Below are 17,313 nucleotides of genomic sequence, written 5' to 3'. Positions count from 1 at the left end.
AAACCTGTAAGATTTACAATGCTACATTCAAATACTACAGTCATAATGTCTGGCAGTTGCAACATTTTATGCTTCCAATGGCGCTTATAATTTTCTGCTGAAATGATGTAAGTTCTCACACCAGAATCCACCAACAAATTTATCAGCTTACTATCAGTGGTGACAGCGATGAGGTGAATATCATGACTCTTAAAGTTCTCAGTTGTGCAATTGTTTAGAATATCAACTAGCATTACCCAATCCTCCTTTTTATGTTCAAATTCAACTGTATCTCCCCAGTAATCATTGGACACACATTACACTTCTATTCTCTTCCATTCTCTTACAACACGCTTACTGAATGTCCAGATTTACCAGAATTCTCACACATTAGATCACTTGCTGGACAGTTATGAAGGCTAGCTATGTGAAAATTCGCTCCACACTTGACAAATACATTCTGTTTTAAATCAAGTTTCATAGGATATATCCCTCTACTCTGATTTCCAGGACTTACTGAAACTGAGTTATGTTGTATTCCACAAACTGAAGCGTCATAGTATTTTGATTGCATTCTTTTAATAATCCTACACCTGTTAGAACGTAGAAGCAACAACATAATCATGCCTGACTAAGCTGTAATTATTTATAGGCATGTTGTTAATTTTTTCTGTACTACAGGCAGGATCAATAGCTTTGTCCAGGGAGGGGCTTTGATACATCAGTAAATGTCCCTGAACACTTTTAGGGCCAGAAGAAACAAAATATTTTGTGAATGTTAAAAAGGTATGTCAAAGAGGAGGCAGTGGTCCACAAGACACCTGCATCTTCTGAAACTAAAAAAAGAAACATTTCTTTTTAAATGCAGTCCTGCTTCAGTTAAGGGACACGGGCTGCATTTTAAAAAGGAATTGCATTATTAAAAAGCAGTCACAGACACAGTGGTTTCCTTACCCAAGAGGTTTACCATCCCTGTGATGGTGCAGATTCCTAATGTGTTGAAAGGTGAGAACTACTGTATTAATATTCATGAGGTAGGTCAATTTGCAACCCAGTAGGAATGGGTAATTTAGAATAAAAAGTTTCATACATTAGGATTTATGATTTCTGAATTGTGGTCCTGTAAATCCGACTGATATTTATACATATGCCCCTTTGAATTATATCAAGCAGCTAGTTGATTCACTTTGTTTTGATGAAACTTTTAGGGCCTGATTTAAGAAAAGGGGTGTTGCACCCAGTGCAGTGCCACTTTCCTTGCGCCCCTTAGCACCCTATTAATGCCACCATATGTGCGCAGTATCTGAGATACGGAACACCATGGTGATAGTTAGGGAAACTAGCGTCAAAATTGTTGATGCTAGTTCAGAGCTTTGCAGCACTAGTATAAAAAAAATTGACGCTAATCCTGCAAAGCCCATTGAGGCCCAATTGAAAACAATGATGTGCCTCTTTTTAATGCCTGCTCTGAGTAGGCGTTAAAAGTGGCAAACAAAATGATGTGTCATTTATTCGCCCCCCCCCCAATGGGGGAACATCCCCTTTGCATACATTATGCCTGGTGCAGGCATAATGTAGCGCATAGGGTTACAAAGTGGCACAATGCATGCATTGTGCCACTTTGTAAATTTGCTGTGGCGATTTTGGCCTTGTTGGGCCACATTAGCATAAAAAAGGATGCTAATGTGGCACAAGGGGGTTCTAGGGGCTCTTAAATCAGCCCCTTAGTGTAGTATCAAAAGTTGCAACTGGCTCATTCTGCCTTTAAACCTGGTAAAAGGTTTGCTACAAAGAACTGCTAAATTTCTATCGCCCTCAATGTATTTTTTCTAATTGTTGGATAGCAACCTGGAATTCATCAATGTCTTCTCCTTCTTGAGGAGTGTGATATGTCAAATTGCGATGCACATTCTGCCCTTTATTTCCTATGTAATAGTATAGTAGATTATATTTCACTTTCTGCACTGTAGCTGTTACCATTTAGTGCACCCAAAAAGACTTTAAATGTTCTGATCTACATATTTATTTTCATTCATAGGCTGCTTCTGATGTCACAATGCTTTCAAATTGACTCATGTCTTTGGCTTTTTTTTAAATGACAGCTTTCTAGCTGATTTTTTTCAGTTGTAGTTCTCATCACTTAGAGAAGTGACGGTTGTAGAGTAGAGTATTTTTCCACTTAAGTTAATTGACTGGAAAAGAGAAGTGGTTGGCATAGGAACTGTCAAACAAGCCAGTCACCTTTCAAATGAAATCTGTATTTGGTTTGTATTGAATTAAACTGGGAGAGAATTAGAAAGCTTAATTCTTACATGACAGAACCGCATGCAGAGTCAGATTTGTACAATGTTCTGTTGCATCACAGCATGCACAAATACAAACTTGTGCATATTTAGGAGCTTAAACACTACACTTCTTCAAAATGATTCCATTCCCTGCTCAATTAGTTTACTGTATAATTTATTGTGAGTTCATTGTGGGAGTATCTCCTTCTTGACCACCCAGCCATAGTTTTGCTTTTTGTTACATACATTTTCAAAATACGTTTTCTCTGTAACCACAACATGCTTGAAGGCATTGCTGCAGTCCTAAAAATGATTGGTCTACTAAGACCACATCTTGGGTGCACTGAAGGTTATAAGACGGTGATTCATCGACCACAAGTGGAAACTTTTAAATATCAATGATCATTGAAGATTGCCTGAAAATCATGTATGTATATCAAAAAGGATCAGGAGAACTCTAATGCAGCCTTGTTTCTTATCATTTTTATGTTGATACTCTTAAACAGCCCTCTGCCTAAGAATACCAACCTTTGACAACATGTATTAGTACTAAGGCTTTTATTAGACTTAAATACATTTCCAGTGCTGTTAGTGTTTCACAGATCATGAGTCTGTCGACCTTACTGAACATTTTATGTACGTTCCATGCACACTGCATGTTTTTTAATTCAACACATATTTGTCAAATAGTACCTGAAAGGCAGTTATACTGTCAAGGAATATGAATAGCCTGGATAATCTGCCTTTTCATAGAAAAAATTGTATGCATAACTAAACATCCATAAAGAGAATTCCAGCAAACATTGGTATATCATTTGGAGCTAATTTTGGGGGTTATTTCTTAGACATATTTTAGAAGTGCAAGATACTTCCTCTCAAAGAATGTGAGGTCTTAAAGCTTTTTGAACACTACTTATACAGGGATACCTATATTTGCCCACTGATGTGGGCTTAAGCAATACCAGTGTTGTATGATAATCTTCATCAAACATAAAAAGTAACTCTTCTCTTAACCTGGGCAATTGTGTTTCGTTCCACTTAAAATTCTGGAGAGTAATGCAAGGGAGAAGGTGTGGTCTAATTCTAGAGCTGCTATGTTTTAAATCCGGGGACCGAGGTTGGACTCCTGGCCACAATGCTTAACTCAACATTGTGTGATCTAAGTAAATCACTTAATTTACTCATAGATATAAATGTGAAATTCTGCATGGGTAAAACGCATTGCTGGAGTCCCTACTTGATGTACACAATCTGTAGATTGTCTCCCAATCCCTCATCTAATGTACGGCCCTCTGTTGTTTCATAGTTAGGTTTGCAATATATAAATGCTATTGCATATGGGGTGGTGATGATCTTCTAATTCCTCCTTGAAGTCATCTCTTTTTAACAATATTTTAAAGAAGGCTTGAGGTTGACATATTCTTAGTTAAGATTGATAGGTCTGTGATGTGTTATTTAGAAGAGAAGTGATAAAATAGGCTACAGTTGATTGGTTTACTCTACCCTTAGCTATGGAGGCATTCACTGATCCTAAGATGTATGGGATGTGATACTGGAAGTGGTCTTCGACTGATTTTGGGCGAAGGCTCTAAGGGTAGAATAATTTGATCTTGGACCAATCTAGCATTCTCGGTTGCCTGTGTGGATTGTAGGGATATTATAGATGAATGGAGGTCGAGTGGGGAAACATAGGATTACATTTATGTTTTCAGAATGTTTGCTATGATCTACATTGTTTTGTGACATTTTAATCCAGAAATAAAAGCAAATTTTCACAATGTTGGTGTTGCACATGTTGAGCTTTATTGAGCCTTTGGGTTGATTATTCTACAAAATAAGTTGAGTACATCCTTGCTCTGGTTACATATCAGCCTAATGGGATTTAAAGAGAAGAAGATTGTATATCATTTGACTGCTCTGCAGCACCCTTGACTGTTTTGAATGAAAAGAAGTATGTTTCAGTGGGGTACTGAAGAAATAGGACCAGGGAACCTCTGCCCTGAGGGAAATCTCCTTTTACTAACCAATACCATCTTAAGCTGCATGATTTACAAATCCTACACAAGTGGCACTGCCACCTACATGGCTGATAAACTCATCACCTTCGGTGGCATTCAAGACGTACACTGCCAGGACACCATAAGTCTGGAGAGGAAGATATGCTAAAAAAGGAAATAAAACCAAGGCAGCAGGCTTTCTCCATAAATGCTCCCAGGATCTGGGATGTTGTCCTAAGATTTAATATGACCACCCAATCATTGCTTGACTGTAGGAAAGATATAAAGCCACACCTTTTCAATAACTACATATTGAAGAAGGAACAGTGCACTTCCACTTCCATAACCTAGCTACCATTGCATTTATTCATGGACTGTCTATTTGTTATGGCGCTCTAAAAGGCTGTACTGCCTTTGAGCTAGATTTTCACAGTACATCATCAACTCCTACGCCGACGACACCCAACTTATACTCTCCCTCACCAAGGACCCAGCCAGTGCCAAGACCAACCTACAAGAGGGGATGAAGGACGTCGCAGATTGGATGAGACCCGCACGGGTGAGTAGCGCGCTTTATAAATGTTAATGATTTGATTTGATACAGATACCACATATGCACATGCATATTCTTCAGTGCAATTTGCATTTGAACTATCTTGTAGTCAGTGTGTTCAGTGTTAAATCTCTTGTTCACTGTGCGTTGTGGTTTCTCTTTGACCTTATTTCATGATAACAGTGCTTGTCTCAACAATGGCATTTGGAAGTCTGTGTTGTCTTCCCCCTTAAATTGTGTAATCTGCCCAAACGTTTCTAAGAACCTGCAATGCATACTGCATGCACTGTTTGACACAGTGGATAGTTGGATGCAGTCAATCATTGGTTGAATTATGCTTTGGGCAGCACAGTTCAGTTTGATGCATCAATGTTGTATGTGAACAGTAAATCTAGTATATTACTAGCTGTGCATCGGAATGTTCATATTTTAGTTAAAACCCAGTGCACTGTGATTTATTTCTGTTTCTCTGACTGATTTATTCTCCCACTCACAGACTGAAATTTTCTTTTATAATTCATTTTGGGCAGGGTTATTTTAAGTAAAATTCAAATTTCTTCTTATGCCTCCAGAAAATATTATTACCATTATAACACTGAATATCCTGTTAGCTTGCAGCAGGGGTTGCTTCACCCCTATACACTGCTGGACTTTAACCTGTCTATGGCAACACACTCAGGCACTGTTGATATCTTGCCCCTATGAATAAACAATGGCTTTAATTGAACTCATTTTTAATACTAGCCTTTACTCACATTAAAAGTTTATGACTCCATTTGAACTCACAATTGTATCTTTGCTGGGTCAAATATTTTGAAACAGCATAGAGCAAACTGAATACTGACTGTTAGACCTGACAGTCTTAGGGTGGTGTGCCATAAACATTTTGCCTTTTTCCTCAATATTTTTCTGATCTAGTTTTTGTTGGCCTTAGGCGTCTGTTCACTTTACCACTCCAAACCAGTGGTAAAGTGTGTGTGCTCATTCCTTAAAATGTAGTTACTTCGCCTTATCCCCAACCAGCATATTTAAATTATGTATAAGTTTCTAGTAAAGTGGTTCTACATGTACCCAGGGCATGTAAATTAAATGCTACTGTTGGGTCTGCAGCACTAATTGTGCCACACACTTGAGTAGCCCTTTAACCATGTCTCAGGCCTGCCATTGCAGCCTTTGTGTGCAGTTTTAAATAGTGATTTCAACACGGCAAAGTAAACTGCTTGCCATACCCAAACCTTCTTTTTTAATAGAAAAGTGTCACCCCTAGGGTAGGCCCTACAACCCAGAGGGCAGGGTGCAATGTGTGTAAAAAGTAGGACATATCATTTTTAAGTTTTATATGTCCTGTCTTCAATTGTTTTTTTCACTACTGCAAGACCTGCTTGTCCCATAGAATAACACTGGAGTTACATTATTACATTTAGGGCCATCTGCATGAATGCTTTCAGCATTTCTTAACAAATCAAATCGAAACTTTGGTCTATTAAGAAATGTTAAATGGCCTTTCCATATGTACAAAGGCATGGTGGGAATCAAAAAATGCAATTTCTACCAAGTAGAAATTGCATGTTGTGATCTCCAAATAGGAAATCACAAATAGGGATCTCCAATTTGCAATTTCCTAAGCACATCTGCAAAGCATTTCCTAATTGTGTTATGGGCATGTAGGAAATACAATTACCATCAACTCCACATGCAAGTTTGAAAAATGCACCCAAATTGCACTTTTAAAGTTATATGTAGCGCACACATGCCCCTAGGGCATTTGTGCTTGCTACACATGCACCATCTGTATTTGGGGTGCATCAAGGGAGGCCTTAGGGCCATAGTCACACTTAGTATTGCATTTTGTAATTTGTGATTTCCTATTAGGAAACTGCACATTAGGAAATACAAAATCATTCCTACCTATGAGTCATAGGCTCATTGGAAGGAATTGTTTGGCATTTCTTAAAAAGCTATTTCCTAATAGCGAATCCTACTAGGCAGGAATCGCTATTAGGAAATCGCTATTTTTGTGCATTCAATTTGCATTTCCTAAATAGCAATTTCTAAGGAGTTGCTATTTAGGAACTGCAAAATTAGAATTTCATACATCTGGCCCTTAATGCCACTTTTAGAAAGTTTGGGGCATAATTAAGAGCCCGTAGAGCCTCCTTCAGCCACATTGGCCTTATTTCTTTTATGCTAATGTGCACCAACGAGTCCAAAAAGCCTGTGCCATATTTACAAAGTGCATGCATTGCGCCGCTTTGCAACCCTATGCGCTACATTATGTCAGCACAGGCATAAAGTTTGGAAAGGGGGTGTTCCCCCATTAGGGGGGCTGAAATAAATGGCCCGAAGAAATCTCTTCGATTTTTTTTTCCGGTACTTTTACCATCTGCTCAGAGCAGGCATTAAAAGGAGGCACAGCATTGATTAAACAGGGCCTCAATGGGCTTTGCAGGATTAGCCCCATAATTTTTTATGCTAATCCTGCAGAGCTCTGGACTAGGTTAACAAATTATGATGCTAGTCCCCTAACTACCGCCATGGTGTACTGTATTTTAAATACGGCGCACACATGGTAGGGTTAGGGGGGCATTAAGGAGAGCAAGAAAAGTGGCACTGCACTAGGTGCAGAGCCACTTTTCTTAAATATGCCCCTTAGCATTTTCTTGCCTTGGCCATTTGCCTGTCTGTCTCTGGGTCACATGACTGGGTGAAATTGGCAGTTGGTCTATGTGTATTCCTCTTAGACAGACTCAGACTAGGTGTGCGAGCTTAGGTGTGCCTGGATGGGGCATCACTGGCAGGATGGGAGAACGGTGTTAGATACACCCCCACTCACACCTGAATAGGTGGTTTCCTGCCTTCACTCTAGGATTGCACAAACCCTGTAGTTAAACTGGCACCAGGGCAGGGGAGGCAAGAAGCTGGTGTTCTTCAACAGAAAAACTCTAGAAGCTTCAAGGAAGGCACCAGGTATAATCTATGGACTTTAGAAATCAACTCTTTAGTACACAAATAGACCTGTGGAAGACAATGGGGGTCATTCTGACCCCGGCCGGCGGCGGAAGCCGCCGGCCTGGCTGGACCCGCCAGAATACCGCTGCGCGGTCACAAGACCGCCACGGGTATTCTGGGTTTCCCGCTGGGCTGGCGGGCGACCGCCAGAAGGCCGCCCGCCAGCCCAGCGGGAAACACCCTTCCATGAGGATGCCGGCTCCGAATGGAGCCGGCGGAGTGGAAGGGGTGCGACGGGTGCAGTTGCACCCGTCGCGATTTTCAGTGTCTGCATGGCAGACACTGAAAATCTTTGTGGGGCCCTGTTACGGGGGCCCCTGCAGTGCCCATGCCATTGGCATGGGCACTGCAGGGGCCCCCACGGGCCCCACGACACCCCATACCGCCATCCTGTTCCCGGCGGCCAAAACCGCCAGGAACAGGATGGCGGTATGGGGGTCGGAATCCCCATGGCGGCGCAGCTTGAGGATTCCCCAGGGCAGTGGGAAACCGGCGGTACACCGCCGGTTTTCCGTTTCTGACCGCGGCTGTACCGCCGTGGTCAGAATGCCCATGGGAGCACCGCCAGCCTGTTGGCGGTGCTCCCACGGTCGTTGGCCCTGGCGGATTTTACCACCAGGGTCAGAATGACCCCCTATGTCTGGAAAAAGGACTACAGTGGTGCTGAAAGGATTGCTACTCTGCTGGACTGCTCCCCTGAAGGACTGCTGCCTCTTGGGCTGACATGCTGCCTGCTGCCCTCCTGCCTGGATGAGAAGGCCTGGACCTGTAACCTAAACGCAGGACCACCAGAGTGACTCCAAGGGTTTGTCTCTTGTAACCAACACCTGGACTCTACAACTGCAAGTCCTGCCATGCCAGGTGGTGCCACACAAATCCTGGATCTTTGTAAGTGGACCGGAAGGTACTCTGCCAGCCCCTCTTTGGATCCAGCAGAACTGACGCATCTGTTGCACCGCACAAGCCTGAACATAATTAACGCATCACCTCTGCTGCAAGGATCCTTCCAGCCCAAGGACTCCCCATTGACCTCGCTGTGCGCAGCCACTTTGCAACCACTGTTGTGCGATGCATCCTTGATGCAGACCCTTGCATCTCAAACCTCTTGTCAATGACAGCCTAAACAATGATGCAGACCCTCACATCACAGGCCTCATGGTTTCCTCTGAACCAGCTAGTGCATGACACATGCTCGACCGCAGGACATATCAGAAGCTTCCCTCGTCAAGGCTGCCTCAAGTATAGCAAAGCAAGACCTCGCAACACAACCTCACAGCTCCGTGGTAGCAACACATTTCTTCAACTACCTGATGCATCCTTGCCACAGGACCTCAGAGCTCCACAACCAGGATTTAAGGTACTCTTGTTCAGTGGGCCTTGGAATGGAATCAGCTAGGGAATTTTCCTAGCTGGTGGCCTCAAGTTTAGACCAACATCTTCCTAACTTAGCAAATATAGACTAAGCGACCACCAGGGTTGAACTGGCTTATAAACAGTGCCAGAAGGGCTGGTGTGACATCAGTGTGTGCACAGTCTGGGCTTGTTTTATGGTGTGCATAGTTCATTTTTCACTGTTGGTTTTCCTTATATAAATACAAACATTTCCTTCAGCAAGCACACCTACATTCAGTATCCCATACCTTGCAAAACATCTATGCAGTGTGTCTTTACAAGTTCAAAAATGCCCTAATTTACAAAGGGTAATATTTTAGCTACCTGAATCACTAATGAGGGCCACTTTTATTTTGATGCTCTTGTCTTTTTTCTGTCTCAGTCCGACTCTGTTGACCACAGACTAGAATTAGAGGCTGGTTGACATAGATCAATCCATAATCACAAATTAGTCAAATTTGCCAACATTATGGCCTGTGAGTAGTACAGGATGAGTGACACTTTCATCTACAAGCCTACAAAGACTCTTGGGACAATTACATTCTCACATTCTGTATACTAAAGATGGAGAATTACAAGTGCATCATCTTGGAGATCTTCAAGAACCCATGGATATGGCTACGAAGACTATCTATGCATGTCACAAAAAGGACCCAGTGCACAGAGCAAGCCCTTCAAAAGAATATGAAACTGAAACGGCCTCTAGATTGTAGAATTGAATGTTTTTTTGTTTTTTTTGTGATTAGTTCGGCAAAACTTCCCTGAACTGTTATGCTAATAAAGTACTTTAAAGGGCTTAATTACAAAAAGTTTCGACACTTAAGTGTTCAGAATTTGTTAGATGCAATAGTTATTGCATGTTCTGAGATCTAGGGAATAATATGTGGGTTTTAAGATCACCACACCAAAATCGGCACGTTAAGGTATACACCGTACACTTGTTCCCTTTTAAATTCTGTCAGGTTTGACTTTCTCAAATTTAATGAAAAGTGAGGTCTTTATGACACCCTGCAACTATCAGTTACAGTAAATATAACACAAGTCAGAATTATGACTTTAGTGCAGACAGAGGTTTGTGCAGGGGGTCGAAAACGTCAGACCTACTCATTATCAGGGCCTGTGCCAATTGAACGCAATGGATGTTAATTATTACATGGGTAGGTAAAAGTGGCATTGTCCAGGATTGTATCTGATATGCAGTCTGAAGCCCACAAGGTGGTAATATTTCGGGTATTCATAAACATGTAGCAATGCAATTTTGTCAGTTATCCTGGTGCATGTAAACTGATCTGACGTAAGTAGTGCAGTTAGCATGGGGAAGTACATAAATCTTCCAATTTTTGGGGATGTGTGAAGGAAGATGTGGAATTTGTATACAAAATAAGTTCAAAAGCAAAAAAACTGCAAAATGAAAAATCCATATTTTTCGGAACCCTATGTATATCTAATGCATTTCTGCATCCACTTTCTGCACATAGGGTTTAAAAAGTAGGTGTCACTCATTAGCGTACATGAACACCATACAGATAAGCACGTGCTTGATAACACATGGGAACCAAATCACAAAGGTATTTTTGACTATGTGAAATTGTACTCCTGTAATACAACTTTACATGCTTACAACTGTATTTTTGAATTGGCTCCATGTACTTTAGGTATTGACTTGTAACTGAATTTGCATGCATAACAGAAAAATAGCAAGTCGTACGTGAATAGGAATGGATTGTGATTTTTGGTATTTACGCCTACAAAATAAGACCTTTGTGAATTGGCACCGTCCTTTACACTGGATGTCTATGTACCGCAGACACATTTTCATAATAAAAAAAAACACCTAATTTTATTCAGGTAACGGCCTCGCCTGGCATTTCAAAATAATTGTTTGCCGGTATTAACCTTGAGCAATCGGTGGTGAAAGGAATTAAACCGTGCTCTATTTAATGTGACATTGGACGAGGGAGCCCACAATAATATGGCCAGTCAACGCCCGCTTCAATCCCAGAACTCAGGGTTCCACATTACATCGAGGTAATTGGAAAGCAGAAAGACGTCACCTGCAGGCAGCTGTTAAAGGCAGGAGCTATTGACAACTAATCCAACAGGCATGTGAATCAAATGCCGTAGTAAACATCCGTCAGACAACATGCTTGCTTATCAAGCAATCCCATAAATCTCCTTGTGTACGACTTTAAAATTGCAATGAAAAATACATTTTTAAATCCAGCGCGACATCTGTCCTTTCGGACTTCCAACACAGTTTTGTTTTCATAAAAAAAACAGATGTTTTTGCAGCAAGGACTGAAAATCACACAAGTTGTTCCAAACTGGGCGCCTTCTCTGCATCAAATTAAGGAGCCATTACGCCTGAAAATCAATACTGTATTTAAATCAATTACTTACTTTTTTGAGACCCCAGGCAGTCTTGGCTCCTCCTCGTTCTTCTTTGATTCGGCAGAGGTTTCCACAGACGAAAATACTATGGAAGAACATGACACAATGGACTGGAAGGAGTCTTCCCGACATACTGAAAGAAACAAGGCATAAAAAAAGGCTCAGGTACAAAAATAAAAAACACCCCAAAAAACAAAAAAGGTTCATTAACTTAAATGACGGTGTATTATAGACCATTTAATCATACCTTTTTAGACACTGGCTAAAGGCCTGTACAGATTTCTATGATTTATTTTCAACCAGCTGCAATGCCCTTGATATAAATCCCAGACATATGGCCAGATTTGCAAAAAATTCTATGTTACATGAAAGGGAGCGAACAAGACAGCGCCATATCTACTATGATATAGGGCTGTTTTCTTCTCTTTTTGCTGGGCACTTTAGCCTGCCATGTGACAACGCAGACATCATTGCGCCACAGTGCAAGGGTGCGTGCTGTCTATAAGAAATGCTTTTTGTACGGGAAGGGGGGTCTTTCCAGGACAAAAACTATTCTTTCACGCTTTTCCTGCTTTCTGTAAGCTGTACAATGAAATACACGTGCAAAGTAGGAAAAATAAGGACAAATAAAAACCTCTTTCCTCATTATGGCTGCCTTGAAGAGGCATAAGATTTTGGGTAAAATCCCTGTGTATGGTTTGTGTCAAACCGCATGCGTGGTTGCATAGGAACGCCCATGTACCGTCCATGGAACACTTCCTTAACGCAAAGTTGCACAAAGCAGCGCATAGCACAACTCCAGGTTATTTTTTAAAAAAAATATCCAACACAAATCCTTATTTATATTGGATAATAAATCCCTGCATAGCACTTTACATCAGGTTTGCATTACTAAAGTAATACAAATCGGCGGAAAGAGTTAGTAAGTCTCAGTCATGGTACTTTCTATGGATTCAGTTGAAGAAAATCCTTTTGACCAATAATGCGTAGAGCCAACTCTTGTGGAATCACTCATGTGCCTCTTTAAACCATAAATAATTCATACAAAAACAAGTCAATTACAATGAAATATAATTATAGCTCATGTAAGAAAGAAGAAGTGATCTTTGGTACATGGCACTTGCATATTCTGTCCTGGACTGCAGTTTTAATGGACAAAGAGAGAGTCTCATGGGAACACCTGACAACATGAGCAAAAGATAATAGTCTTCTCAGGAAGATGGCTTTTTGATCTGTTTCTTTTATACTACAATTTAGTAATGTTAGGTTGCAATCAGGTGGTATGGCCATACCCTAATACCAAATCTCATCTACAGACCATTAAAAATTGCAAGACAAAGACTTCCAATTCTTATTGGGTTGATATTCCTGATTAGGTTGGGGTGTCCTGTGTTCATGTTTTTTTTTTTTCCCTTCCTTCCCTCTAGGAATGTCTAAGCATGGCAATTTAAGGTTAAAATTCCTCTCTTGGAATGTGAATGGTTTAAGGGTGCTAGGTAGGAGGAGGAAGATCTTTGAAAACTTACGATTGGTAGAGGAGGAGATCCTTATACTGCAGGAAACCCATCTTCAACAAAGTGAGTGGGAGAGCTGGCTTAAACGGTTGAACTGGGTTTCATTCAGCGTATGCTCTTCCCAAACTAGCACAATAAAAGGAGTGGCAGTCCTGATTAAGAAATCTACAAGGTTTAAGGTAGGAGTGGTGCAAGTCGACTCCAGAGGAAGATGGGTAGTGGTAGAACTGTGTGTATGTGGTTACTGGGTTACAGTGGCGGGTTACTACGGGCCAAATATTGATGATCCAACGCCATTTCAAGATTTATTTAATATTCTACTTTCAACTAGGTACCCAGTGGTATTAGGTGGGGATTTTAATATATTGTTAGACCCTGCTCATGATAAGTCAACCCCCGGGGTATAGTTAATTCACCTAAAACGAGGGCATTGGTGAAACAAGCGATGCAGGATTTAGGTATGGTAGATGTCTGGCATTGGAGAGGGGGTGAAGGAGATAGATACACATTTTACAATAAAAAATATGGGCATAGATCTAGAATAGATTTTTTTTTATTACATAAAAGCTTATGCCCAGAGGTGAGAAGGGTAGCCCACAACATAGCACACCTTTCAGATCACTCAGCAGTAATATTACACTTGGACATCAGGGTCATAAGTAAGGGTATTAGGAGTACATTTAATCGCGCCTTATTCCTAGACGACTCAATAGTAGAAGCGTTAAAAAAAGATACAAGAGATTTTTTTCATGTGACTCAGGGAACAGCAAGTTTATGGTGTGTTTGGGATGCATTTAAGGCCTACATAAGAGGGAGGTTAGTGAGCCTGGCAACATATAATAATCGGGAAGAAAGGGAAAAGCTGGGAAATATGGAATCGTTACTAAAAATGCTTCAAGCCTCAATGTATAATGCGGAAGGGAAAACGATCTATTAGAGGAGCTGACATGCCAAGAGGAAAAGGTTCGGACTAGCTTAGACGCTTTTTTGGAGAATCGCAGTAGGTTAAAGTGGGAAAGTAGTCAATAAGCACACTATGAATATGGAGAAGGTTGTAGTAAACTGTTAGCGTGGAAGGTTAAGTCGGATCTTTCTAAAAGGCATATTTTATCAGTTAAAGCTGATCTTACGAACCAGATCTGTATGGAGCAAGAAGAGATTGAGGGGGCATTTGTATCTTTTTTTCAGGAAATATATTCAGAAAGCTTGGTTAATTCGGAAGAGTCGGTTAGAGAATTCTTAGATAAAGCATATCTCCCAGTTTTAGAGGAATCTAAAATGCTCCTATTGAATTGTAAGATAAATGAGGCTGAGCTTGTTGAAGGCATAAAGGCGTTGAAAAAAGGAAAGGCAGTTGGTCCAGATAGTCTACCTAATGAATTATATAAGGCTTTGGGGGATGAACTTATTCCATTCTTATTAGAGCTATTTAATTCTATGTTGATAGAAGGGGCCCAAATACCTAATTCCTGGAGAGAGGCGATAATTTGTTTATTGTTAAAGCCAGGTAAGGATTTGACGTCTTGTTCATCCTATAGGCCCATCTCCTTGCTAAATGCGGATTACAAACTTTATACAGGGATCTTAGCTAGGAGATTGGGGAGAGCCATTGGCAATCTGATTCATTTGGATCAGAAGGGTTTTATGAAGGGGAGGCAGCTCCATTAGGTAACTCATGAGCTATTTGCTGCAGTAGACCTGGCGGAACAAGAGAAGGCTCCATTGGCAATCTTGACTTTTGATGCGGCAAAGGCTTTTGATCGTGTTAATTGGTTGTTTTTAAGGGCCGTGTTGGAAAAAGCGGGCTTGGGAATCCCTTTTGTTAGGGCGATAGTGGAATTGTATAGATGCCCCTTAGCGAGAGTCCTGGTTAATGGCCAATTATCACAGGAATTTAGGATCTGGCGGGGTACGCGACAGGGATGTCCCCTATCTCCCTTGCTTTTCAATTTATATATTGAACCCTTGGCTACTTTACTTCGGTCTTGTAAGGATATTATCCCATTTCGAATTGGGGATTGGAAAAAAAAAAAGGAAATGGTAGCTTATGCTCAAATCAGTGATACAATTTGCGCAAAAGTAACCAGGGGCACAGCTGAGTCAGTAAAATTAGAGGGAATGTGAGCTTCAGACTTTCCTAACAACCACACTGGCATATTATGTTGAAATACATTATAGGACAAGCAGGGTGAATGCAAGGGGCCAGAGGGGTAGAGGAATGAGAGAGGAATGCTGATTGGTAGAAGACTAAGGGCCTCATTACGAGTTTGGCAGAGTGGATTACTACATCACAAACGTAAAGGATAACCCGCCCGCCGTAATACAAGTTCATTTACATCCTATCTAACTTGTAATAAGGCGGGCTGGATATCTGTCACGTTGTGACAGAGTAATCCCCTTTGCCAAATTCATAATAAAGCCCTAAGTGCGAGAAAACACAATCTTATATAAAACAACCAACATTTTCAAGGACTTTCAAAACAGAGATGGAGAGAGTGTGTGCGCTTTTTTGTATGTGTGTATGCAAAAGTTCCTTGTGAAATCTGACAGACACCTCACCATACCGGACTGAAATCATCTCCACCTATTTATGAGAAAATACATTTATTTAGGGGGTGAAACACCCCAAACACCCCTCCTAAAGCTACGCCTCTGGCATTCAGGTATACCTGTGGGAAATTTGAAGAGGGAAAGAACACAGTTTTGCAGGTTTTCCAACAAGGAATGGGGGTAACAAGTGGTTTTACAGTGTTTTCTTTCACTTGGAGCTGCGGAATCGGGGAGGAGAGGGGCTAACACTGTACCAGAGGGAAACAAAACCTAATGAGTAATTCCAAGTGTGGGATTATCAGGCAAACATAGCAGCTCGTTCAGAAAGAGGTCATGAATTAGCTGAAAACTGCAAAGCTCCCATCAAGAACTACTGCTGAAAATGGCAATGCAGGTGTAAAACTGGACACACGTGAAGGAGATGGCAAGTACATTATCATCCCAAACGCTAGTGGTGAAAGCACGCTGCTTTCACTTTCAGCTGTGTAACTAAAGCTTCAAGGGGAGACGGATGTCTTCCTTGTGGCTCCACTTGCTTAAATCATGGATTGCAAGTGAGTGGTAATCTAACATGTGACATTGGCCAGACCTGCATTCCCTTTATGACATAAAATACAATTTGAATCCTTCCATATCATTTAGTTCACAATTTTTACAGCAATTACCTTCCGGGCAAGAAATCGAGACAAATTACCATTCAAAGCTTGCACCGTGAAGCCTTAAAAACACATTTTCATGAACTAAATTACATGTCTCATTAGTCAAATTTTTCGTTTTATGACGGTAACTCACCTTGGGATGGAAGTATGAAGTGAAGCAGATGCAATAATGAGGCGCTATTAACACGCTGGTCTGCTGATCAAGGCGTTCTTCTGCAGCAAGGAGGTGGGAGTTTTTGAAGGATTTCAGGCCTAAGTTGTGTTAACCTCTGTCACGAACCTGTAGCTACTACTCGGTATACAACACTTGGAAAGCTTCTGTTATTTTATAGGACACTCATGGGCTGGTTCTCAAACCTATCTGCTTACCTACGTCAAATTTAACCCTGTTGCTGTCCTTATGATGTATTAAAAGATGTCCCCGGGATGCACCAATTTCTTTCTATTGTAGGAGTGGTGAGAGGGAGTTTGCTGGTGTCCGATCCCTTCTGGGTACCAGCCACCTCCCAAATGAGGCAGTTCGACGCTCATTTCCCCAGCCACCTCATTAATAGATGTGTAATGTCACTAGTGACCCCACAGACACTGGTGGGAAGCACTGGGAAGGATGTCCTAGACCTCTCAGGTCCATCCAAGTATAAATTTACAGGCCAGGGCTATGGAATGGGGTAAGGAAAGCTTTTAGTATCCCTACTTTTTAACTTAGCCACGCTTACTGGCTTTACCAATTTTTTCTGTTGGTGGCAGGTGAGTAAAAGGGTAGAGAGAGCAGCTCAGCTCTTCTGACTGTTAATCCCACTATATCCCCACCCAATAACAAAAGAAATAAACACAGAGAAAGGGATTGGAAGGAAATGCACCAGACTCCTTTCTTGTTCCTCCTTTTTCCAGTTCCCCATTTCGTGGATCAAGTTCACACAGCTCCTTCATTTCACAATCATTCTGTCTAACAGATGCACTGCATAACTAAAGAGTTCTTTGTCT

The 17,313-nt window shown here is 41.2% G+C and overlaps 1 protein-coding gene across 1 annotated transcript in view; it reads right to left on the bottom strand.

Annotated features, from left to right (window-relative positions):
* The window catches only part of CCSER1 (coiled-coil serine rich protein 1), a 2,320,004-nt gene that overhangs the window by 1,329,249 nt on the left and 973,442 nt on the right, over positions 1 to 17,313 (bottom strand). The window contains exon 5 of the mRNA XM_069237981.1: positions 11,616 to 11,739. Within this exon, the coding sequence (XP_069094082.1) occupies positions 11,616 to 11,739 (124 nt within the window). The remainder of the gene's footprint in view (positions 1 to 11,615; positions 11,740 to 17,313) is intronic.

This window comes from Pleurodeles waltl, chromosome 1_2, assembly GCF_031143425.1.
Source record: "Pleurodeles waltl isolate 20211129_DDA chromosome 1_2, aPleWal1.hap1.20221129, whole genome shotgun sequence".
Classification (NCBI taxonomy): Eukaryota; Metazoa; Chordata; class Amphibia; order Caudata; family Salamandridae; genus Pleurodeles; species Pleurodeles waltl.
Note: the sequence above shows the minus strand (reverse complement) of the source record. Positions and strands in the feature narration are given on the sequence as shown.